This window comes from Parasteatoda tepidariorum, chromosome 10 (assembly GCF_982258835.1).
Source record: "Parasteatoda tepidariorum strain Cologne lab strain chromosome 10, Ptep-v5.0, whole genome shotgun sequence".
Taxonomy (NCBI): Eukaryota; Metazoa; Arthropoda; class Arachnida; order Araneae; family Theridiidae; genus Parasteatoda; species Parasteatoda tepidariorum.
The window spans coordinates 86,868,129-86,896,035 of NC_141764.1; the positions used below are offsets into that span (position 1 = coordinate 86,868,129).

Consider the following 27,907-nt stretch of genomic DNA (forward strand, 5'->3'; position numbering starts at 1 on the left):
GAAATCAATTTCAGATTGGTTTGGTAAATAAAAATTTTGATAAAAATACATAATGAATCGCTATTTTACAATTTTTTCATACAATAAATATTCTGAAAGAGGAGCACAAATAATTAAAAAAAAACTGTTTACCAATATGTATAGAAAGACAGGTAGTTAACCTAAGTTTAACTGGTGAAGTGGTGATTACAAATCAAAGTCAATTAAATCTCGAAGAATTTAAACTTTCCATTTTAACTACCTAAAACAAGTATGTCTGACAAATCATTTAGGGTGTGAAACTTGTTTAAAAAACAATATGTTTAAAAAACAATATGCTTAAAAAAGAATATGTTAAAAAACAATATATACTTAAAATACAATATGTTTACGAAACAATATGTTTAAAAAAGCAATAATGAATAAATAACTTTTCCTCTACAGTGCTCCCAAGTTTCGTTCGATATTAAGATTGACTACACGTGTGACTTTTTACAGTTAAATAATATGTATTTTCTGTACTGATATTTTTTAAGGTACAATTGTTCGATATGTTCTTGAACAACATAGTCAGCAGATTTAGACCCACTTTGGAGGAGGCATTGAAATATTTGTCGGGCAATAACCTACCAGGATTACTAGTCTCCAACATTAACTGGTTACACTTAGGTTTATTTGTCCTTCTTTTTTAAAAAGTAACAGGAACAGAAAATTTTATTGAAGATAACCTGCCTGATAAGGTTGAGAATTTTATTTATTTTTTCTGTTTCTGCTTTTATAAATAACACATAATACAATTTTCTACATTTTATATTAATCATATGATTGAATATATGATGAATCATTTAATCATTCAATATGATCAATAATTAATCATATGATGAAATGATTTATTTTTATACCATATAAAATATCTTTGGAGATAAAATGACTAAATAGTTTCTAAAAAATATCTATTCGGATAAGTTTCCCAAAAAATGTCTAACAAAATAGTTTCTATCAAACCGAACCCAAATGTTTTGAAACTTTGGTAAATATATTAATTTAATCTTAAAATACACAATGAATTATAATGGATCATTTGTTACAAGTATTTGCTTAATCCTTTCCAAAATGCAATGTTTAAGATGTAAAAGCATGTTCTTAAGGGCATGTTCTTAGGGGCATATATCAATAATGCTAAAACTGACCTTTTTTGATGTACTTTTTCTAAGAAACTACTTATGGTATCGCTTTGAAATTGTTTGGGAACATTTGAGATTATAGCAGTTGCATGCCGTGGTAATGTTTTAGGGTTATAAGGAATACTTTTTGAGTTATAAATTTTGTGCATGTTTGAAGAAAAATTTTAAGAAATTAAAGGTTCTCAATTCCTTTTTTTTTCAAAACATTTCTGCCAAAGATATGTATTACCAGTTATCACAGTGTAAAGATGTATAGGTAAATATTCTATGAAAAACAAATTGCAACAGTATCTTGTTTAGATACTGAGAAAAAGTCAGCTTTTAGCATTATTGGTATATTCCGTGTCCACTATCTTTGAAATATATTAAAAAAGAAAGAATTTATTATAATTGTTATACAATAATTTAATACAAATAAGTAATGAGTGTTTTTCCAGGTGGGAAAAAATAGAGCAGAAAATAAAACTTAGAGATTAAGACCATTAAAACAGCCAGAATTAAATCGACCTCGAAAATTGGTTGGGATAGCTTATTTAAATTAATAAATGCAGAGAGCTACCAAAATAGACATAATAGCAAAAAGAATAAGAAATAAGAATAGTTCCCCTTAAGAAATCCTGAAGATTTCCCGATTTCCTATCACCAGATCCTGGTCTCACTGTGCTCAACTGCTTTTTTCTGGTGATAAAAGCCAGATTTAATGCTTTTAACAATAATAACTTAAATAACTTTTTTTGTATAAATAAATAGTATCTTTAATAAGTTAAGGCACGTAAACAATATTATAACGTTGAATCTGTGATGTTTAACCATATTGTGCTGGTGCTTGGTGTCCTTTGTCGTCTCCAAACTTGACGCCTTTTTCCAGCATGACACCAAACATGAGTTTGCCATTCAAGTTCACTTTTGGTCTCCTTATTACAGGTGATAATATAGATGAAATTATTCCTAAGGGACTGTGCATTCCACCCAGAAGTCCCCCAGCATGTTCATTATTGCCATTACCAAGGCTTAACTTAATGCCCAAAGGTTCGTATTGTCCTGATCTGTCGACACCTATGGCTGGATTCTGCGGTTGCGCGTAGTTTCCACCTTGTGTCTGGTGCTGAGAATAAGATCCAGCTTGTTGTGGATGGTCATTTAGCCCTTTTTGTTGAGGATAGTTTACCACTTGTTGAGGATAGTTTGCTACTTGCTGAACTGGGGGAGGCACTTGTTGAGGTCTTTGGTAAGTATGTTGTGCTACTTGGTTGCTTTGAGCATATGGATAGGCCTGGGGCACATTTTGATAGGTTTGTTGAGGAGAGTTGATATTCTGTTGGATGTAGCTTTGTTCTGGAGAAAGATAGTTTGGTGCTTGTGAAGATGGCCTGTTGAAGTCTGCATAGTTTAATCCAATGTTTGAGCTCTCCGTCCTGGGCTGGCTTTGTTGGAAGCTTTGATGTAGATTACCGGAAGTATAATTTTGTGAAATTAAACGCATGGATTCTTTCAGAATATCTGCCTGATTAGTAGTTTTTTGCAGATTTTCGCCTACTTGCACTGTTTGTTTTAAATTATCTTTTGAATTCAAAATATCTTGGTACTTCCTCAGTTCTTCTTCATAGTCGTAATCCATTTCCGTTTTTTGTGGAGGAAGCTTTGACAGAAAATTTAAACCAGATGCTCCCAAATGCATATCATTTATTTTTTCAGTAGTATCTATAAAATATAAGAGATTTAATAAAATTTTTAAAGTATTTGAAATCATAAGATAATACAATTTTGAGGTTTTTCATGGTCTTTCCTAAATGGAAGTAAATGATAAAAATGTTATGCATTATTGTTTTTACTTTGTCTAGGCTAAATCTAAATACTTACGAAAATAAAACTACATAGTTTAACTTACATGAACGATATGAAGATTCCGCAAAATTCCCATTTTAGCTAACAACATGGGGCTAAGGGTAAACATATACTTGCATCGATTATTTATTTTCTTAAGGGTTTTTTTTTTTGGAAAGAAAACTAACTCAAATTTGTGTTGCAGAAAATTGAAACCTAATTCCACTTCTTTTGTCATAGCAACAAAATAGAAGCGGACTCTTATACTTCATGGTGTAATGAATCTTATCCGTTACGGACTATTCGCTTTTAAATAACAGCATTTATCTGTAATTTAGACATTTTTGGGTGTCTTTACGCTATACAAAAACATTTAAGAGGGAATAAGATTAATTGGAGATATTTTAAAAGTTTTTGAAAATAAGTTTAATTTATGTAGTTCGGGATAAAGGAATTAATATTTTAAGTCGCAAAGTGATTAATAAAACTAATGCCTTCTCTTCAAATCCCACCACTGACATAGTTGAAAAATTTGTTTAACTTAGTAATTTCTGGCATTTAATTACAAACATTTTGAAAGCACTTTAATAAAATATACTTAATTTCAATTACATATCCTATACGGGCTAAAAATGTTGGCACTTTTGTTACCTATGTTTGGTATGCTTTAAGCAAAACGTTGTTTAAAAGATTTCAAATTATATTTACATTTTGAAAAAGGCATAAATTTCCATATGGTAATAGTAAATATTTAGGTAAATGTTAAAAACAACAAGATATTGCAAACAAAAAATATAAAAATATTTACAGACCTTCTTCTCCAGGCATTGGAGCAAAAACTACAAATTGAGGTGTTCCAGGCTTTGCTCCCTTACTTACAGAAAGAATCTTTTTAAGGACATCATCGGGTACGGTTGATGGAGTGTCTGGTCCAGCAGTACTAGCTTCTGTTTTGGGTTTTGGGGAGGGCACAAAATGCACGATGTACAATGGATCTTTCTCTGCTGTGTCGTCAAACTGACTTTGTGGGTGATGGTTTTGATTAGCGTCAAATCTTGATAACTCTGAATCATGGCTATCTTGACTGTTTGCTGTTGGATAACGACTGTACGCCATCTCATGACGGTTTTCCATTATTTGAAAAATGTCTTCTTCTTGAGATGTTGTACTCGTCTAAAAAACATTAAGTAAACAGTTTAAGCTTGAAAGTAAAACTAAGAAAAGTGAAATAAACATCGTTGCTGAAGATCTAATACGAAGGAAAAATTACCTCATTAAATTACCGTACTGTATAATAATAAAATTTCTGGTAAAAAAAAACGTAATTATGGTTAATAAAATCAAAATATACGGGATTTAAAATAATCATTTGGTAAGTTATTCCGTTGATATGGTAATGATTTACCGAAAATTCTGGTTTGCAAAATTATTGTTCTTCTTGCCGCACATTTAGTAAAAAAAAATACAAAACTGAAAAGCAAATTTAATCGAATAAATAGTATTGACGCAGATGGGACACCGGTGTACCTTCTATATATTTTTTTCTGATGCTCTACTTACAAGCGAAATTATATTTCGGTGCTTTTAAATTATAAAAAATAGTCTGATAGTTATTAAAAAACTACCAGAATATCGGAATTATATTTGTACCAAAATATAAAATTAAAATAAAAGTAGTTTGACATTTCTTCATTCATATTCAAAAATTTATCAAACATTGATTTTGTAAATTAAAGAGATTTCATTGATGAATAACTGTGTTTTAAATCTAAATAATTATCTCTTAGATCTAAATAAAATGATCTTAGCAAAAATAGTGAATTTGAAAAATTATTAGAATTGCTGAAAATTTGTTAAAAAATTAAAAGCCGTGTTATCGCAGTGTTATCGCAGTGTTTCATGCTCCTATCATAACCATAAATTATCAAAATGCAAAATATTATATTTTTCACATATTTTGACCTAAATCAATACAAAATAACGTAAAAGTATAAAAAAATAAGCTTAATAGAAATTCTGCGTTAGTACTCTAAGATATCACGATAAAATTACCACATTCACCAATTTTATCGCATATTAAATAATATATATTTTTTTTAATTTCACCAAAATCATTACCAGGGCGCTTCGGTAAACAACCGAGTTTTTCTGATATTCCCGCAAGGGATCATGAATTCGATTCCCGTCGGCCGAAGACACCTCGTGTAATAATCTAGTGTACGTTAAATCTGTCGGGTCTCAAAGTCCTCCATGTTCCCATAACAAATCATACCTCTGTGAGTACTGAATTGGAGATTGATTATTCTCCGTTTCAGGTCAAAATGACGTTGAATGAATGGATGTGTGAATCGTTCCACCCTATAAATGAGATTCGACGTACGTGCGACTGAAGTCGTATTCTTGGCCAAAGATGGCGCCACTGAAAAACAAGAAAACGTTTCCTCTCCCTTGAATTCGTTTGGTTTTCGCCAAGAAGGCTTGCTGGTATTGGTAAGTGGTATTAGAAATGACAACAACAGATTTCTTTTTAAAAGAGAAAACTTGAATTAAACTCATTAACAAACATGTGCTTTTCAGTAGGTCATGTTTCATCTCTGTAGTTACATTTCAGTGGTAAATAGAGTGGCCCGAGTGGTGTTTTTAATGACAAGTTTAGCTGTTAGTATTTCTCGAATGAATAACCGAATATTACATTTTATTATTCCATCGCATTCCCCATATATTTTTCTACATTGTAATTTTAAATTTTACGTGTCTATTTTTTTTATGCAGCAAAAGAAATTGTAACGTAACGAAAAGCATCCAAAACAACAGGGGAGGCGCTTGCAGTTTTTAATATAGAAGGATTAGCAGAATTTGGGACCTAAAGATTTAATTTCGAATTCAATTGTATTAAAATTTAAACTTAATATTTTTTATTAAGTTACGATTTCAATTTCAGGCACAGACATTTAAAAAAAAATCTTTTTCTGTGTCTGGTTTCTTTAAAAAAACTAGTTAAATATTTTTTCCCTTAGGGAACTTCTATCAATTACGTGAAACGTTTATTCTCAATACAGGCTTAGAATTTCAAATAGTTATTTTTTGTACTTATTATTTTAGTTACTACGTTGACTGAGGATAATTTTAAATAAAATTTATAATAAAAGCAAATATCACTTACTTTAATTAAAAGTAAATTTGATGTTTAATAATTATAAAATTGCCTCTAACTATCTTTATCTGATAATGTTGCCTAATTAGGGCATATTCCTTTTGTAATAAATAAACAACACTTTTAGTAGCACGTCTTTAGTTTTGAATATAAATCAAAATCGAAAATGTGATGAGCTACTAATATTAAGGAAGAGATAATGGATAAATATTACGGGTCAATAAAATTCAAAAAATGATAAATAAATTATTTATTATTATTATTAATTTATTATTATTATTATTAATTTATTATTATTATTATTAATTTATTATTATTATTATTAATTCATTATCATTATTACTGATTTAGTATTATTATTATTATTAATATATTATTATTGTTATTATTAATTATTATTTTACGGGTACATACCAAATTAATTTTTATTAATTTTAAGCTAATAATAGCCGGAAAATTCTGGGTCCTTTTTGTAGATAAAATAAAAAATAAATTTCTAGATATCATGGGATTTTTCTTTTCAATGAGAATCCAGGAACCAGTAAGATGACTGATAAATGTCTTTTTACGATGTTTAATGAATTGGGGTTGAAATTGCAATCCCTTGTAAAACTATATGACGATAATTAAATTTTTTTTATAAGCTGATTGATACAAGTATAAGTCAGAAATAGCAATTGCAATGCATGATGATTTAATATAGCTAATAAATGTGGGAAAAAGTCGATAACATTTTAAAGTATTTTTTGAGTTTAATTGAGGTTTCTAAAATCGTTATTTTGTCAAAAAAAGTAGCTTGCCTCCAAACCGTTATGTTCCTTTTGAAAATGCTGAAAAAATTCACCCATAGAGAGATTACGCAAATTATTATGAGTTTTTAATGGTTGTTGATAACCAAGCGTATCGTAATAAACAGTTTTTTTGATATTATATTAATAATTGCTACTATTGCTGGCTGTAACGAGAAAGTAATGTTTTTCTTGACAGAAAAGTCTGATTTAAAAAAAAAGAGAGAAAAAATTAGGTAGAAATGTTTGTAAACATATTCTCAATCTCAATGGATTTTATAATTGCTATCTACTCAAACAGAATTATTTATTTCTTTTTTTTCTTTGACAATTTACAAATATTTTAGGTGTTTTAAAACTCCATTTCTTAAGTTAATGGTAAGCAAAAGTGTATGGTAAGCAGTTATTGCTAAGTTTCTTAAATTGAGCACACGCAAGTACGAAAGAAAAATTGCGTGGGATTATTTGCTGAATTTAAAAATTTTTCATTTCATGAATATTTGTTTACAACTATCGGTGTTCAAAATTAAGAGAATTTGAATACTTTGTTGTATTGCCTAAAAACAATTTAGTAAAATGTAACAATGATGTAAATCTTGCGTGTCAAATGCGTAAGCTTGTAGGTGTTCTGTGGGCGGATGTAATAAAGGAATAGACTTTGTACTTGTCAAAATCTTGCCAAAATCTGCATTTCGTTCGCTGGCACATTTTGCCAAATTTCTTCCTTTTTTTTCAATAATTTTAGCCAACTTTTTTAAACTTTATTTCAAACAACGAAAATCAGCGACCACCAATGTTTAGATGATGGAATAAGGTGGCGAATTGTAGGGAATTGAAGCAGGCCAATCTTTGATTTTTGATTGCCAAATTTGATTTTATTTTACAACCGTCGTTGAACCGCAGAACCAATTTTGAGTTTACCACTACCAATGTTCAACTCCTTAGCCTTGTAATTTCTAAACCAATCCAGAAGACAAGGTAACTACTGGATCCAGTATTGGGAGAAATTTGCTTTCATGGAACTAACTCGTTACATGGAGAGGAAAACCACGAAAACTTCCCACGGTTAGCTTGACACCACGAGGATTCTCACCCATGATCCATCTACCGCTGAGGATATTTTATGCCAGCACTGTGGTCAGTACGAGTCGGGTGTGTAATTCAAATCTATCATTTATCACTGCGATACGAATACGGTTCACCCCTTCAGAAGCGAGTGCTCTATCCCCCAAGCCACCACGATTTTCAAATCTAGATTTGTACTGAACTCAATTTATGGAGACAGTTTCAGTATTCCGAATCTGTCGAGAGAAAGCATGGCCAAGGTTAGCCAAGAGCTACAATTACCAATGAGGATCGGTCCTTGTTGATTACAGCGAGGCGTAACAAGAATACACAGCTTCCCAGCTCTCTCATGACCTCTATGAGGACTAGGGAAGAGCGGAGTTTTGTGGGTAACTTTTTTTCAGTCTTCATGTGAAAGGGCTATTTGCACGATGACCTTCTGTTTGCATTTCGCTGACTTCACAAGGATCCGTTTAGGATGGTACAAAGATCATAGAGATTAGAGCATGGTTCAATGGTCAAATGATGTCTTCCCTAATGAGTACCACTTCAATCTGACTACAGACTCTCGATGTACTTTCATACGGAGAGAACCAGCTCTCTGTTATCTAATTTCCGGGAAATTGACCATTATGCCGGTCGATGTTTGCTGGTCTGGGCATGAACAGAAGTCGTTTCAACTGAGAGTGCCCAGTGGGTCACTTTTGGTAAGCAAAACTGGCAAGCATAATTTAGATTCCCGCACACGTCTTCATGTTTTTGAAATAGGCACTGTGACTGGTGTGAGATCTAAGGAAAATGAATTAAAGCGCTATATTCGCTTTTTCACAGTTGCAGTAAGTCCTGATTTCATTTTAATTGATGGCAAAAATACAGCAGACATTGCACCTATGGTTGACGACTTTCTGGAAAATGTAAATGTTTACCGATTGGATTGGCCAGCCAGAACTCCAGAGCTCAACCCTATGGAGCATATCTTAAGACGCTCTGAGAAGGGCATTTGAAATACCGAACAGTGTCTAAAAACAGCATTACTGGACAAGTGGGATAAACTGATACATGAACTAGTTAACTATCTTATTCTCAATATGGGCCATACCCCCCCTGAAGGGGCTATATTTCTATTATACCATTTTTTTTATTCAATTCTAAAACCATTTTATAATACATACTACTCCCGGGAGTGTTGATCATGCATGATCATGCGTGTATATTGCAAGGGTGATTGTGAGCCCAAGTCAAAATTCCGGAAAATTTCTTGAGTAAAAAAAAAAAAGTTTAAATCGAAAAATCAGAAAAAAAATTTAAGCAAGGTTTATTCCTTTTTCTCAATATTTCTTAATTTACTTAAAATATATTTAAAATTTTACACATACCTATGATAACCTGGAGAAGTAATTGAAATTTACAAATATGTCTTTCTTTCTTGAGTTTATGATTATAATAACTATTTGCTGATAAAAAACTAATATTAATCTTGAATATAAGCTTACAAAGTATCTCTCTGGCTCTCCCTTACAAACAAATAAAATAAACTGTGTTTTTAAGTTCCGCCTTTGAAAATTTGATTTCCGGAAACTTTTGTGATCAATGATTTTTTGAAACATCTGAACCTTCGATCTCCGGAAAATTCCGGATGACGGTTAGCGAAAAATACGGAAATACGGATTTTTTCCAGATCACAATCAGCCCTGATATTGTAACTGTTAAATGGTAATTATTTTTGTATTATATCAACCAATGTTCAAACTAATGTTTTTTAAAAATATGTTCAGTTGTTCTGGAGATAATCGACCAAATATGAAAATTCTCTTAATTTTGAACATAAGTAAAGGTGTTTAAATTTAAGATAATCTAAGAAGTTTTTTTAACTTTAATCCTTAGTTTAAAAATGTAGGTTAAATACTAGAATGCAGATAAAGAAATTTTATGGATTAATTAGGCAGGATTAATTAGTTATTATTTATGGCAAGGATTAATTAGCTATTATTTATGGCAAGGATTAATTAGCTATTATTTCTCTATTAACTAGTATATTGTTTATTCAAATATAGGAAATAATAAAGGAATATCAGGAATAAAATAAAGGAATTTTATGGAAAAACGAGTACACAAATTTATTGTTAAAAACAAGTGTGTATTTTCCATAAAATATTTAAATTTTAAACCTATTTTTAGATATGTTTATGTTTGTTTTTAAAGTCATATCCTTAATTTTGAAAAAGTAATTATCGATGAAAATTTTCTTATAACTAGTCATAGCCATGTAAGTGCATGTGAAAACAACATCTAAACAATAAACAATTATTTTTTAAATGCTTTCAATTCAATTACCTTGAAATGAAACGGGAGGATTTTCCAGCAAGAGGTCAATGATACAACATACATATGACAACTTTCTTTTTCCTCGATTGTTTACCCTAATAAAATCGCCAAATACAATTTACTCCCTAAAGGTTATATGGTGCTCAATGATGCACATCGTAGGTGCAGATATGTTTCGCTCTAATAAAGATGTAAACTACCTTTAGTGTTAAACACGATAACGGTGAATAAAAAGTCACAATTTTCGAAATTTCGCTTTCGTTTCTTAAACGACAACTGAAAAACAATGATTTCTTCGATTTAGTCTTAATCTTTTAGAAAAACTATGTAATGGCATAATTGGAAATAGGAAGGTATTTTATTATGTTTTGGCTGCGATGAGGGAAAATAATTTAATTTTTTTAACAAACTGATTTACGTGCGACATAGAAACGGTAGGCGCAGTTATATTTTCCTTTAACAATGATTGTTTTTCTTTTCTTTTATAACAACTAGAAATTTGCGAGATTTGTTTTTTTCTTATTTATTTATCGCGGAACTTCAATTAAAAATCTATCAATTTTCGAAAATGCAGAGGAAATGTTTGTAGTGAAGTAATTTATAACAATTTTCATTTCTCAGCTGTTAAAATTAATTTCAAACTAAAATAAAAATTATTCCTGTTCCTGTATGATTATTCACAAATATTTTATTGTGTCTAATTCTATCGTACTTAGTAAAACAAGCACAGGAAAATATAATTCAATTAAAATAAAGTTATTTCGAGCATAAAACTTAAATCTCAACTGAAAAATATTCGTGTAAACATTCCGCTCAAATTCGGGAACATTTTTCTTAGAACTTGAAAATCTGTAAATTTGCGTATTTTTTTAGTTCATTTTTTTGAGTATCGTCACCCATTGTTCAACTCTTTCAAGATTACTGTGCTAAAATTAAGAGAGTTTTTCAAATTTTTTAACATTTAAGGATCAAACTAATACATGAAGTGTAGCGAAATACAGACGTTATATTTTCATGCATAGAGTTTTCTAAATGCAGTAATCTATTTTTTACATTACATGAAGAAAGAGTTGGGATTCATATTGTTTTCAGAAGCATTTTATTTAATTTTAAAAAAGTAGAATTTGATTAAGAAAAACTATAAATCTACCTTGAATATTTTTTTAAATATGCCTGTTTTTTAAAAAAGCCCGTACTTTTCAATAATGCTTGTCTTAAAATTTGGTTCCCATCGTCAAATGGGTTGACATAATATTGTATACCATGACATAGTATTGTGTACCATGTACCATAGTTTCACAAAATATTTTTTTTAATTATAAAATTAAACTGCACTTTTCTTTAAAAATAAATAAAGTAATTTAGCAAAAATATGAAACATTTTATGTAACCCTTTACGTGCAACAGAAAAATAAGAGTACTGCATACTCCATATCATGAAATAAAAAAATGGCAACATTTCGTAGCTTTAATCACTCTTTAAAAGTTTTCATTTAACATAATTTATTTTGCATTTAGTTAAACTTAGTGTTTGATCTTACAATAAATAGGGGCTAATGTGGTTAGATGGCCAGAGTAGACAAATGGATTAATTGTGTTGTTTATCACTCAAAAATTCCCTGTAAAATTTAGCAAAATAGCAAAACAGTGTTACGCTTTTGTACGTAGTAAGAAGATAAAATACTAGCCAATAAAGTAGGAAGTTGACATCTTAATTTTTACTTTAATTGTGACTTAACGCTATTTTTATTCATTGTTTAACATTTTAAGATATTATATTGTGAATGAATATATGCTTTATGACATACTTTTAGAGTCATATTGGATTTGCCTTTTTTTTGTAATTAACCAATACTGAGTCTAAACGAGCTAATGATTCCGCAGGGCTTGTTTGAGCCCATAGATGTGGGGCTACTGTGATAAAAGAGTTTGTTAGTGATAGTAAATTTACGTTAAATGTTTGCTGGAATTTTTTTTTAAAATACCACTTAACGTTTAGAGGTCTGGTAGGGCACAAATATCTTCTTTAAAAAAACGTACAGGGGTGGTCATAAATTTTTTAAATAAGTGAAGATTGTCTCTTTTTCGTCACCCTTATTAAAGTTTTCTAAGAGGTGTAGGAAACCTCTTACAATATTTACATATTGACCAAGGCAGAAAATTTAGATTCCTACTATATTTAAGTGAAATAACAATTGAATCCCAAGGTGAAAAAATGGTTTATGTTCATAAAAGCATTATTCAGAAAAAAAGCGATTTAAGGAAAACTGAATTTTCCCGCTATTAATTTGTTAAAAAGTAGTAATCCTCAAAAGATGACGAACTAATCATAATTTTTGTAAAAAATTGACATAAACTTTCTTCCACTTTGGTCTTCAATTGAGGTCAGCAAGTTTGTTTAAGTTTGCAACCACTCAAAAACATCACCGCACTATTATTAGGGCTTATATATCTGCTTTAATTGTTTATGTATCACAGAGGCAAAATCTTTGCGAATTATATTTTATTTTATTTTAAAAATGAAACAGAAAAGAACATTTAAATTATTCCAAGAAAATCTCTTGCGAGAGTGGAAAAAGTGCAATTTGTGTTTTTATTAAGCTTCCACATTATTATAAAGAGTTTAATTATTATAAATTAATTATTATAAAGCGTTTTAAGAATATTTACTCAAGACTGTATTTTTTAGACTAAGATAAGATGTTGATCATATTGTAACAAAACTCGATTGCACTCGAAATATTCCGTGTTAGTACAATAATGAGTTCAGATCACTCTGTTAAAATTCCGGTATTATATATAATAGTTTGGGGGCATCATCCACAAAATCCATTTTCACCGTAAAATACTATACCATAATTTTTACAGTAATATTTATTTAATTAGTGTGATTTTACGGTAATTATTACTGTAAAAATTACGGTATATCGGATTTTTGATTCCGGTGAAAGCGATTTTACTGTAAAAAGTACCAGTTTTAAGGTAAAAGTAGATCATGAGTGCTGTTACTTTTCCGGTAAATTAATCCAAAACTTTTTAAAGTGCAGTCTGGAGAGTGCTCTTGTATACATCCATCGATATCACATTTTTTGAAAAAATACTAAGCATTATTGAATCAAACTCATGCCATTTGAATTAAAATAAATAAGTTTTAATTCAAGCATTTTTTTTCAAAAGTTTATAAATGCGTTTTGTTGGCAATATTTGGGAACTCAATTAGTTTTAGCTGTTAAAAATTAGCGGTGGCTTGCTTATGTTCAGACGCAATTCGTTCGGTCGGCCAAGTGTTTAAGTCCTTGTTTGAGTTTTCCTAACTATGAAAAATGCTGAAAATATGATAGAAATTATTGCTTTTAAGTCTTCTAAATTTCAATAAAACCTGGAATTTTTTTCTCATTTAATTTATAATTTTTCTGAATGTTATTTATGGAGCTGGAACTCTACAATTTGGGTCCTGCTCTACTGCCTAAACGAAGCCTTAAATTAGTTTTTTCCCCTTAATACCTGCGCAGTGAAGATAGAGTACTTTATTCTAGGAAAATAATTCCAGTGCGTATTTTTGTCAGAAAATAATAGAAAAGCTATTAAAAACCTGAAAATTCTTATATGTATAAAATACTCCCTAAAAAATAAGCAAAATAAATATGATTATAACTATTTCTTTATTTTATTTTTCTAAACGTAAAACATTTATTTACTTAATTTGTTAATTTATTCAATTTATTTATTTCATGTCCTAAAGATCATCCTGGAAATCATGTTACAAAATAACCTTCCAAACACCAGCGGTAAAAAGAAAAAGACCTAGAACAAGATGGTTAGATACAGTAGAGAAGTGGTTAAATAACGGGAGTTAATAGATGGAGAAATCGAATAGTTCTAGAAGGGACAAAATGACTGAGACCATGGTGGCTGGCAATCGGCTGTAATGCTTTAGATGGTGGTCGAAAATCAGATGTAGAAGAAGAAGAAAGATCAGGTCCTTATCTTCAGGTCCTAAGTCTTCCTCAGTGGGTCCTTTAAATCCAGCGCCACGCTCGTATTGTCTTTGAGCCGGTCCCTGTGAAGATACTCCTTCTTCTATGTAGTTGAAAAATATGACGCCATTATTATCTCAAAAAACATTTGACAAAACTTTCTTGACTAACTATTGTGTTTTTAACTTCTTTGAAGACCACTTTAAGAATTTGAAGACCTAGTCGAGTGATTGATCCATGTCTCATCTATTGCCTAATACAAATGAAAAATCTCACTTTTTTCTTATCCTATTGTAAGCAAACACGGCAACCATTTTGAAAACAGTTTGTTATAACCAAATCTTCGAGAAGAATGTTGTGTGCACTGCCATGGTCTATCCTTAAGAGACAAAATATAATGTGTAGCTTTACTTTTATGATTGTCTAAATTTGTTTTAAAGAATGGCCTGAGCGCCCCTTATGTCTTTAATCCGCACAAGAAATTCCGTTTTATCCTTTTCATCATCATCTTATTATTTTGACTAGAAATTTTTCAGCTGAAACTTCGCTAACTTTATTACTGATGATAGAAATTTCATAAAATTTTGAAAGACACCCATTGTAAGTCTGTACTTTCCAATGCACGAGTCAAGATGTTTATAGTAAAGCTAGGTGTTGGTTATTCTACAGACTTTTTAACTCATACCTTATGGAACAAAAAGCAATAAAAAGATTGACTGCAGTTTTGGTATACTTTTTTATACTCTGAATTCTTGTCTTTTGACATTTTATGTAATGTCTAGACGAAATTCTAAATCATATTATTTCTTGTTACCTAATTTTAAACATTTCATAGATTCTGTGCATATTCTATTAAATGTCTGAATTTAATACTTTTAACACGTGTACAAATAATTATTTGTTAGATTGTGGTTAAGCTTGATGATTGATATTGTTGTTGAATTTTAAATTACATTTCAGAATACCAACATTCTCGAGTTACGAACAAAACTCAATTTAAAAATTACAATTTGGACAATTATGAGTAAATGCAAAGTGAAAAATAAGAAAATAGAACTAATACTCTGAATTTACACTCGTTGAAAGCATATTGTTTAAATATTGCTGATAGTTACTGTTACATTTAACAACAAGAATAAATGTAATTAAAAAGAGAGAGAGAAAAAAAACTTACGTCCGATCTACGGAGTGTTTTATCATCAGATGCATAAAATGCACTGTCTGCACTAACAGCCCATGCGACAATACCTAAAATATAATGATACAACTAGTTTATATTATGCAAATGAGTTTTTGAACTAATTGCAACAATTTAAATTTAAGAAACATTTCAACTACTTTTTACAAGGAAATTATTAAAAGTATACATGCATAATTTAGGCGATTTTACCCGTGTACCATACGGTATAAGCAAAATCCTTAATGCTTGACTATATAAGTATAATAAATAGGGTAATTAGAGGTAAGATGAGCAAAGGTAACAGTTCTCATAAAATATAACAAATTAGAAATAAAATTAACGAGTGTACCTGCCTGAATTATACTACGTACAATGCGCAAGAAAGAAAAAACGGACCATCCTGAATAACTTTTGAACTAATGATCAAATCTTCACGTTCTAGGATTCCATCTTAATGATTCTAGAGGCTGAACTCAAATTTGCTAATTAATTAATGCAGACGATATTAAAAATTACGAAATCAAACACAAAAACGCACTTTCTCAGACTAAAGATACCTTTTTTTTCAGCGTATTCGGATTTATGACACCCAAAATATTGGGGATGGCCTCAATCAGATGGCCCCAGAGTTTGATCAGGAGTGCGATCCAAAGTTTAGCCCCTTTCATGTAATAGCGAATTTAAAAATTTTTGCAACCAATTATAAATTTTTTTATCGAAAGATAACGCCAAACAAAAAATACGTTTTAGTAAATATTTATTATTTTTTATTATTTTATTAAACAATAATCTCTAAAATTTTGAATTGTAAGGTATACAATTTTTCTCATAATTTTAAAGTTGGTAATTTTGCATGGAAAAATACAAAATTTGAGCGAAATCTGGCGAATAGTTCCTGAGAAATCGAATTTTAAATAAGTCATATATTTAAAACTCGATTTATCAGGAACTCTTATAATTATTTAATTGATTTTAAACAGATTTGAATCAACAAATTCGACCACGTAAAATATTCATATCTGATGCGAGCGCAGATTTTCTTCGTAACTTTCCCAGAGAAAACTTGTTCACAAATAGTAAGAGTCTGATGAGACAACATATTTATTTTCAATGTATTGTCACTGTAAAAACTAGTCTCATAACGGACGGGGGAAAAAACTTACATGGTAAAACACCATTGATGGTGCCGATTTAATCCGTAAATTTTATGGTTTTACACAACCAACCCACCTGCCAATTCGAAACCATAAATTTTACAAGATTTTTTTTACAGTCAAGAATAAAACGAAATAAAAAAAATACTTTTTATGTTTCTAAGACAATTTTATTAATCACCGTAAACCGGGCTAATTTTTTCAATTCGCAAAAAATATGAGCTTGGAGTTCCAATAAGTTCATAAATATAAATTCTGAAATATAGAAAAAAAATTTATAGTCAGCATGAAATATCTTTAATCATATTAAGCTTTTTGGTTTAATTACTTTCAGGTTGTCCGCAATCATATGACACATTTTGCTTACTTGACTATTCTAAAATTATCCCTCTGTTTTATATACAATTCATAAACTGTAATAAAAATAGAGCAAATACATTAACGAATATGCAATAAATAGAAAAGTATTAATTTAAAAAATAAATAAACACATTAGCTGGTAAAAGAGACTTTTTATAAATCATCAAAGTTAATTCTGGATAAAATTGCAAGATTTGTATTGATTTGTATTTGTCGTGAAAATTTTAAATGCCTTGTGCCTTGAGATAATTTCTACTTGAATATCAGGGTTTCTTAAAAGATTCAGTTTGTTTATTAGTTCTTATCTGCACTCAACCTTAAAAAAAAATCACTTCCTAGTTTTCTCAGTTTTCATTTAATATCCATTTTTTTAACTGTTTGCTCATAATGTTTTAGGCAGAAAGTTAATTCGGTTATCTACAAAGATATTTAATCTACTATTACTTCCTGAAATCAGAAATTCTAATTAATTACTTAGTAAAGATGACTGAATTTTGGAGGTAAATAAATATTTTTCAATCTAGAAGCATTTTATCAACCAAAAGTGCTAGAATGAAATTCTTTTTATTCCTGTTTGTTTTAAATCCCAATTAATTCCAATCGAATTTATTTCTTACGGTAAAAATTACATAGCTTTTTGGTGTTCCTATGTAGCCAGAAACACGATAAAGTTTACAATATTCTGACTTTTGACCATACTTTTTCCTCATCTTCCTCATAATTTCCTCAAACATCTTTATTCCTGTTTGTTTTAAATCCCAATTTATTCCAATCGAATTTATTTCTTACGGTAAAAATTACATAGCTTTTTGGTGTTCCTATGTAGCCAGAAACACGATAAAGTTTACAATATTCTGACTTTTGACCATACTTTTTCCTCATCTTCCTCATAATTTCCTCAAACATCTTTATTCCTGTTTGTTTTAAATCCCAATTAATTCCAATCGAATTTATTTCTTACGGTAAAAATTACATAGCTTTTTGGTGTTCCTATGTAGCCAGAAACACGATAAAGTTTACAATATTCTGACTTTTGACCATACTTTTTCCTCATCTTCCTCATAATTTCCTCAAACATCTTTATTCCTGTTTGTTTTAAATCCCAATTAATTCCAATCGAATTTATTTCTTACGGTAAAAATTACATAGCTTTTTGGTGTTCCTATGTAGCCAGAAACACGATAAAGTTTACAATATTCTGACTTTTGACCATACTTTTTCCTCATCTTCCTCATAATTTCCTCAAACATCTTTATTCCTGTTTGTTTTAAATCCCAATTAATTCCAATCGAATTTATTTCTTACGGTAAAAATTACATAGCTTTTTGGTGTTCCTATGTAGCCAGAAACACGATAAAGTTCACAATATTCTAACTTTTGACCATACTTTTTCCTCAGTGTAGAATTAAAACAAATTGGTTATATTAATAATAGTAAAATAAATGTTTTTTTTAAATAATATATACTTTATTTTGCATTTTTACGCTATTGTACGATTCAAAAAGTAAGTAAATATGCTTAAAAAATTTCTGAGTCCTTCTTAAAAAATGTAAAAAGTTTAAAACAAAACTCCATTTTCTATATAATTGAAAATATTATGTCCGAATAATAACATTTTTTTTGTTCATTTTTGAAACAAAATATCCACTATTTAAATTTTTTAGCTGTTTTAATTATAAGTGTTGAAAATGAAAATAAAAGGAATTTTATTTTTTAAGATTAAAAAGGAAATTCATTAAAATTTTACGAATTTCGTGCAAAAAAATTAAGAAAAAATAACTGAAATACCAACATTTCGAATTTGTGACAGTAATGTCAAATTGGTTATGCAACAGCTTGTTTTGAAGTTGGAAACAAACATGAAAAATTATTATCTGGAGAAGCACCTTCAGAATTTCGTGCGTCAGTTGAAGCTCTTGACGGAGAAAAGTCTGCTTCTACCAATTATTAAAAAACCAGATTATTGACGAAATAAAATTATTCGTTTAATTTATAGTTTCATCGATTTCAGAAAATGCAAATAAATATACAAAAAAAAAATTCTAAAACATCTTTAAAATCGCTACATTTTACCTCAATCTTAAAATTTTAAATAACTAACTTTATTTGAAGTAAATAAGCATTCTTATTTTATACAAAGATTTTAATTTGATAATAAGTGTTTAAATTTTCTTTAGTATACAATATATGCATATTTTTGAATTTAGCAACAAAAAAAAGGAACTAGGAAAATTAAGAAATCAAAGTTATTGTGTTTGCTCATTTAAATGAGAAATTCTTGAATTTTGACAAATCCTTACTGATAACAATAAATATGTAAGGAAGGACGGATTCAAATCATTTAAAAAAGAATTCTTAAAATTTGCTTATTTAATGATAAAGCTTAAAGGATTTTTTCTAGTAAAAGACGTAAGTTATCAATTCCTTATCAAATAATAAAACTAATTTCTCATTATTTGAATCCTTGCTAACTCATACTGATATCAATAGTGTTTTAAATGTGTTAAAAGGTAATTTTTTTTACTATTTTTATCCTAGCTAACTCATTCTGATCTCAATAGTGTTTTCTTCATGAAAATTATTTTGCTGTTTCCATCTCTTAAAAAAAATATTTTCTACCCTTAATGTGAAGCAATGCAAGCCTGTAACAGCCTGTTGGAGGCTATTGGAGAGACTAACTTAGCCACAGAAATTTTATTGACTTAGCCGCATCATTGAGATCACTACCTAGTAATTTCGAGACCGACAATAAGATGGATGTAATATGATCAGCATTTCATAATTGCCGTGCCCATCATTTGAAGCTGGGAAGACTTAAAACAACTACCATTATTAATCTACCCTGGTCCAACACATTGACATATGAAGACCTTAAGCACTGTTACGTTCCCTATCTACTCCTAATTCGCGGAGATTTCTTTAACTTCATTTCTATTCTACAAAAAATATTTTTTTGATTCTCTAAATAATCATCTCCCTCATTTTCTGGTTTGTTAAACAGTAAATTGATTTGGTAATGATAATTTGTAATTGATTTGGTACCCATTTTAATAATTTAAATTTATCACCAAAGTTTTAGCAACGCTTGACAATATCATTGTCCAACTCCATTGCTTCAAATGTTAAGCTCAACCCAGAAAATAAAGGAGTATCTTCATCAAGCATTGTAACAAAGTCGGCCTCTATCGTTAAGGACATTTCAAGGGAAATTAATGCACATTTGCATTACACTGGAAAGAAAATCATGAAAACGTTCATAATTAGCCTGACGGAAGAAAACTTCAACCCCCTGAATCCTCCGCCAATGAGAATATTTTCTTTTGATCTTATCAACGGGAGCTGCTGGCTTTGTACGAATTTCCTAATCGTTTCCAGGATTCGAACCTAAATAGCCTCTTCGGATAGCTGTCCCCCAGTCATCGCGGTTTTAGACATAAAATACGACATAATTTTGGAAAAACCAATTTTATTAAACTCGAAGAAAAAACGCGTCAAATTATGGTACTAAAACCTGAGCCAGAAATCTACTTTTCATAATCGAGCTCGTGTCGAGTTTAGGCTAGTCTTGAGTCTGCCTCATAATCGACGTCGAGGAAGGAACAAAACGAAGTTTAGTATGTTCACTCATAAGTACGGCATTATTATGAGAAATTAATGACCTAGAGAGACGGATGACTGCTCTAAAGAGGATGAAAAGTCAAATAGTCGATTGAAGAAACATGCGAAATATTTTGGACGGGATCATTTTCTTCCACTGATTGCTTGGAGCAATGTCCTTCCACTTTTGTCCATTTATTTCGTTCATTTATTGAGATATTTATGAGAGAAAGGGCATATGTGAAAGCATATTTACTATTTTGAGTAGAGCTAATAGATTTTTATTTGTAGTTGGCATTCAATAAAGAAGTATTTATGTCCTTATTGTATTGTTTTTGTGACTTTATTATCAATGGTAAAGGTTCATCAATAAATTTTTCTTCGGTGAATTGTATGATATATATATCTTCAACATATTTCATACTAATTGAGAATCATTGTAAGTTAAATAAAATATTGTTAACTTTATCTTAACATAAGCTAATCTAAAATATTGTAATTCTATCATAAGATAGTTAATCAGATTGATAGAGTCACTCAACATTTTGTCATGTTTTGAATGGTTAAATTATAAAACTAAATATAAAAAGATACATCAATTTTTAATTAGAGTTTTTGTGAGAAATTGTAAAAAATAAGTCTTGAAGTTTAAGCGTAACCTATGAATTGCAATTGAAAATGCAGATAATTGTTAAAAAAGACACAATGAGACAAAGAATTCTGGTAAAAAAAAAGTACCATGTGATAAAGACATTTCTGGTAAACATAACCATAATTCTGGCAATGAAAACAAAATATACAGTCTTTAAATCATTTATATGGTAACGGTTTCTGTTCATGTGGTTCCAGAATTTCAGACAATTCACACATTTAGGAAGAATACAAAACTGAAAAGTAAATTAAACAAATAAATTGATTTTTATTCCTTGCCCTTGGGTATCATGATTAAATCACTCAGATATTTGCCCATTTACTAAATTTTAACGAAAATTATTAAACAATATTTTATTGTTAATTATACCAAAATCATTGCCATACTTTTTGCTGTTCAGATAGAGCCAGCAGAATTTCACTATTTAGAATTTTGCCATATTTTGGTCGTTTTAATTATACTTTGTTTTTCTGAGCAGTTATTGAAAATAAAGGGTTTTAAAACTGTTGCATAAATGATAACAGAGCAAATGAAAGGTTCTCTTTTCAGTTAATAAGCATATTAAATTGCCCAAATTAGCCAGTGATTGTTAGTGCGAAAAGATAATTTCTCTTTTCAATAGTAATTACCTAAACAATATGATTTCTTAACTCTTAAAATTTTAATTATTATCAATTTATGAATTATAACTACGATTAACAACAACCAAATGAAAATTCGTTTTAAGAAAATCCATAGGAACAGTTTTTTTTTATTTTTTTATTATTGGATGAATGGATTAAAAATCACCCATGATATTAAGGTCTGGTTAAAGTAATAAAAACCCTCGGAGATATTTCAAGTTCAACGACACGTATCACCTTAATCGTTTATTTCTCACAGATAAACCGTTTTGTAATCAGTTTTTTCAGTATCAGTCGGTGAGCATAGCTGGATTGTGATGAAAATGAAAATAAAGGGAAAATGAAGTTTTTAATCTTCTATCTATGTAGGAAATTTCACCAGCAAATGAAACCACTATAAGTCTGTTCAATTAAGTACTTTTTTTTTTTTTAAAGAAAATGCCTTATTAGTAGAATCGATGCATAAAATATTGAAAATTTCAGGATTTTTTTTTCTTTCAAAAAAATATTTTTAACTCTTTTTGGGGTGGTAAAAAAGTGAGTTTATCTCACTTAGAATGCAAGATAAATCTTATCTTGATTCTCGTCTGTTTAATTTCTGTTCGTTAAATTCAACATTTTTCAAACTTATATAAGTTTACAAACATATGACATACCGTAAACCGGGGCGAGTCTACCCATTTTTTCAGTTTGTCAACTTTCAAGTAGTCAAACTTTTGTAAATATTAAAGAAAAAAGGCTTTTAATAGGTGTTTCGGAATCGCTATTTTTCCCTCTTTAAAGCTGTGAAATCGATTTTAGAAAATATTAACAGTTACGCTGTTACTGTATATTTTTATAGAACTGCTGACAAATCTCTCGTAAGGGGCGAGTCTTCCCATTCTACTAAAATGAATGTTAACATTGTAAAGAATCAAATTTTACTATTAAATTTTTATTTTAGTTACTATATAGGATATTTATGAAGTAAAATTCATAACTTTATTATATATTCCATTTTTTTATTCATAAAATAACACAAATTGAGTATTTGATCGATTATCACATTTTGATCACAGTTTTGTTTTTATAATCATTAACATTATAAAATAAATTTTTTTTTCTGATTACTGTTGATAAAAATAAATTAAAATTAATATAAATTTACAATTAAATAATTAATAAATAATAATAATTAAAGATTATTAACAAAATCATGGCATTTTTTTGTAACATTTAAATCCATTTGTTTTGCGAATATAATTTCGAACCATCTGTAATAATAAATAATAATTTATTTAACTTGCATTAAATAAAAAAAGTTAATTTTGTAATATAAAAATTGAAAAAATAGGTAAAATAAACATATTTTATATTTATATTTATATTTAACCTATAAATTTTCTTATTAATGATAAATTTATCAATGCAGAATTAAAATAATATACTTAAATTCATTTAAAATGACTTAATTTTAATATAAACAAAGTTCTAAATTATATTATTATGCTTTATTAAAACTAAATACGAATGGGTAGACTCGCCCCGCAAATTCTGGCTTTTTGTTTACAACAGCAAAACTTACATTCGTTTTGTTTTTTTTTCATTTAAAATTAATGCAATCTTAGTCTTAGATAAGTTTATCACTTAACCAAAGTGAAAATAGTAATAATAATAATATACTTATGGAGCACCAACTAAAAGTTTGCTGATTTTCAATACAAATCTCTCAAAAGACGTTTGAACAGGTCGGTTAAAAAGACACTAAATAAATAAAAACGGATCAAACTACTACAGCGCCATCTTCCTTAGAGTCTGAACCAAGTCCTCAGTCGGTAAAAAATTTTTATTTGCAATTTAAAATAGTGAAAATTAAATAAAACTAAAATGGGTAGACTCGCCCCGGTTTACGGTATATAAAATGCAAACATATATAAGTTAACAAACATATATAAGTTTAAAAGAATAAATAAATAATGCAATTTTAAATTTAGGATCTTCTAAAGTTCTTTTTCTAAATCCTTACAACATGAAAAAAATATTTTTTAATTTTAGCTTAAGTATTAAATTATAGTTTTCATGTAGTATTATTTAGTTTCAATTCAGATATATTTAAAAAAAAAACTAGTAGATCATTTAAGGTGGTTAGTTACTAAAAATAGTGCATTCTTATAAAAATTTATAACATCACTTCAAGTGGTAAGTTTTTGTATTAAATGTTATTACTCCCTACAATGTAAACTGATGTTTAGAAATTAACTAATTTACTGTTAAACATCGGTGCCATGCATTTTTATTCCATTAATGACAAAGTTAAGTAAAATTCTATAGTAAATCATTTCTTCTTATTAATTAGACAGAATTAGGTTCAGTAATGAGTTGTTTCGAATAACTACCGTTATTGAAAATTCTACTAATTTTTGACAAAATGTATATTTTGGAATTGAACTTCTCAGATTATTAATAAAGAGATATAAAGAAAAACATGGAACTAAATTTTGTTTATTATTCTTAGTTATGTTAATAAAAATTAGTTGGCTTATAATAAAGTATAACACAGATAAATAGATCATTTAACAATTCAATGATTAAAAATCTCACAAAACGAATAAAAAGGAGTTAATTTGAGAGTTTTTTAGTATGCGTAAATTAATGTTAAAGTTTCAATAAAAGGCAAGTAGAATTACATAAGAGAACTCTAAGAATAAAGTTCAGTATTGTACAGTTCAGATCAGTAGTAATTAACTTAAAATAGTTTTTTCCAATGCAAATTATCTGTTCACGTCATTTCTATTGAGTTTTAAATAACTGATATCTTTATGTAGTAGAAAAAAAGTATTTAAATATTATGTGCGCAGTGAGAAATACTTACACACAATGTATTTTAATTTCAATAATAATTTTAATTTACTTCAGCACATGGCGAAATAAATTCTGTCAAAGTTACCACAAAGTTTTTTGGTAAAAAATTAACAGTATTTAAATCACTAATATGGTATATTTTCCGCTCGTATGGTAATAATTTACTGGAAATTTTGGTTTTCAAAATTTAAGTTTTTATTTCCACAAAAAATACAAAGCTGAAAGTAATGGAAGGGAAACACTTAGAGTGTTGCTTTCAAAAATCTATCAATAAATATGGTCAGGTAGGGTAAAGTGGGGACATGGGGTAAAAATGGCTATTTACTCTTTTTAAATTAAGATAATTTATTTAATATTTTTAGAGACATTTACTGACAATTATTTCAGTTTTAGAAACTGACAAAAAAATTAATGTTTGCAAACTATCTGTTCATGATCAACTTATGTTAGTTAATGCTGTTTATGAACTTTTTTCTAACATCATTAAAAACTGACAAAAATAATTAATTTTAGTTCAAACTGGTAGAGAAATATCTAAAAAACAGATCTGCATAGAATAAATTTCCAAATTCTATTTATTATGAAATGTTTTCTTATTTAAGGTAAAGTATAGTTATATGGTTGGAATTAGCTAAGTTGTTGAAGGAATATTTTTTTAACTTTTGTGTTAGCTTTGGTAAGTATCTAATGCTTTGTAATGAAATAACTGAAAAATAATTTACTTATTTGATTACAGTCCTACAGAGTATTTTTAACACTGAAAACCAAATCACAAAATTTAATTTTTTAAATGAATGGTTATTTTTTAAAACAATGATGGGGGAAATAACAATATCACAGATATGTTAGAAATATTAGACAGACAAACAACAAGATAATAGTTTCTGCCTTCATATGGCAGTTTTTTCATGGAAAACAAATAAATTTTTTTAAAATGACTAAGTTGAGTAAAAATACAAATCGTAACAGCTCTATAATCGTAACAACTCTTTAAATTACCACTGTAGATATTGATTTTCGGACTCTAATTAATATTTCAAATGAACCAAAAACTATTACAGTCTTTTTTTGTTTTCTGATGAAATTGTATAGAGTTTATCAATATATACTGCATCCGAAGTGCAACTTAATTTCGATAGCCATTAACACTTTAATTTACTAATACGAAAAAAAAATTTTTAGCATTCATTTTTTTACAATCATGATAGATTTATGAAAGAGCATTTTTATTTCCAAAAGAATATTTATATTGTTTTTTTTTAAATAATATGTACTAATTTTAGAGCTATACCCACTTCACCACCCCTCTCTGGGGTAAAGTGAGTATAACAAAACATGTTCTTTTGAATGCATTACTGTAAGAAAACAAAATGGATAAATTATGCTTCATATTTAATCTATATGAATCCAATGTTAAAAAAATACATCAAACTTTTCAGTAAAATTAATTTAATGATTTGGCTTTAGTTCTTACTTTTAAAAAAAGCTTGATTTTATACCCACTTTACCCCACCTGACTCTTATCTGATTTATACAAGGAGAAAAAAATATCTGGTAAAACTACCGTACTGCATAGTATTGACATTTTCGGTACAAAAGAAAAAAATTAATTCTGACCAAAATTCACGGTACTTAAACCATTTGTTTGATAATTTTTTCATTCATATGTTAACGGTCTAGAGGAAATTCTGGTTTGCAAATTGCAGTTCTTATTATCACACATTTAGTAAAAAATCCTATACTAAAGAATAAATTGAACCAAATACATTTATTTTATACCATGCTCTAAGACATCATGATAAAATTATTAAATTTTACCGCATTTACCAAATTTAATCACTTATTATAAAAACATATTTTCGCGTAAATTTTACCAAAATCATTACCAAAGTGCTTCGGTAAAATTTATGGAGAGATTTTTAGTGTTACCATAGACTTAGAAACAGAGTAAATTTGGCCATATTCTGGAAGTTTTGATCATATTTTTTTATCAGTGTACCTTTTCTGATTTATTAAACCTTCGAAGAAAGACTTTACGATTTTTCAAAAAAGGAATTTTTTAATTATTTTATGCAATGGAAATTACTAATTTGATTTGAAGAATGGGCTTCTTGAAACAAGATATTTTTGAAATATAACTTATTAGTTTTTTTTAATATTATAATAAAAGTTAAACATTTAAATTTTAAAATTCAATAAAAATAAGTGTCCAATAAAATTGATGCTTACCAATAATGGCCGCAATTATAGGTAAAGCTATTCCAACAACAATAATAAATTTCATTTTGCTATGACTTTTCGAAGATGTTTCAGAATCTATTGAATGTCTAGATGAATGTGTTCTATGTCTACTTCGTTCAGATCCATAACTTTTTGATGAAACAGAAGACAAAGATGTAGGCACTCTAGAACTTCGCATTTTCTTCTGTTATATAACTACTTATGTGTTTTATTTTTAGAAATAAGAATTTCACTTCATTAGAAATAAAGCACAGAAATGGCACAGATGAAGAAAACGTAGTCTTTCTGGAACAAGTCACACTAGTTTAATCGTCCAAAATTTTGTATAAAATTAAGATTAATTGAAAAATGTAATTTGATTGAGAAGCAAATACGAATTAGAATAGTAATTTTAAAAAGTAAAATTAATAGTAAGTAAATGAATACGGATTAAAATTATTCTATTTCTAAACAATATATAGTTTGCAGACGATATTTTGAAAGAAAGATATATGAAATTTGAAACGAACGAAAAATTATTAGCATATCAAATCAGTGCTGCACGTCTCCATCACTTTCATATTCAAATACAGCTGCCGGCATTAGAATATTTCTTATAATATCAACCACGCAAGCCTCACCCGCCATGCGAAACAAAAAGTTCCATTTTAAAAATCGTCTGAAAAATTATTAACTCCACCTCGTTATTGTGATGAAGAAAGTGACGTCACTGATCCGCAACCAATAACTTCTTTTTAGAAAGTAAAGCCAAGTGACAAATATTGGCGAGAATTCATTTTTGGAGAGAATATGTCACGATGTCAGTGGGAGCGACTGCATAATGATTTCGATGAGTTTACTTCCCCATTAACTTAGTTTTGAAACTGTATATAGCAGATTGAGAAAGAGGAAAATTTTACTTCCGTTAAAGCCCTTCGTTTTCTTTTCATGAAAATATTATGACACTGATATAAAATTCATTGT

General features: G+C 28.7%; 1 protein-coding gene across 1 annotated transcript; it reads right to left on the minus strand.

Annotated features, from left to right (window-relative positions):
* On the minus strand, window positions 1–27,639 carry LOC107441399 (uncharacterized). The gene is made up of 4 exons (XM_043043688.3): window positions 26,933–27,639; window positions 15,471–15,544; window positions 3,800–4,160; window positions 1–2,864 (listed from the first exon to the last, which is right to left on the minus strand). The coding sequence occupies exons 1-4, from the start codon at window positions 27,120–27,122 to the stop codon at window positions 1,969–1,971; spliced, it is 1,521 nt and encodes a 506-aa protein (XP_042899622.2). The 5' UTR covers window positions 27,123–27,639; the 3' UTR covers window positions 1–1,968.
* Window positions 27,640–27,907: the final 268 nt, after the last annotated feature.

Coding starts and splice junctions, on each gene's coding strand:
- LOC107441399 (XM_043043688.3), bottom strand. CDS start 27,122: ATGCGAAGTTCTAGAGTGCCTACATCTTTGTCTTCTGTTTCATCAAAA. Junction 15,545..26,932: donor TATAATTGCGGCCATTATTG/GTAAGCATCAAT, acceptor ATTATATTTTAG/GTATTGTCGCATGGGCTGTT. Junction 2,865..3,799: donor TCCAATGCCTGGAGAAGAAG/GTCTGTAAATAT, acceptor TATATTTTATAG/ATACTACTGAAAAAATAAAT.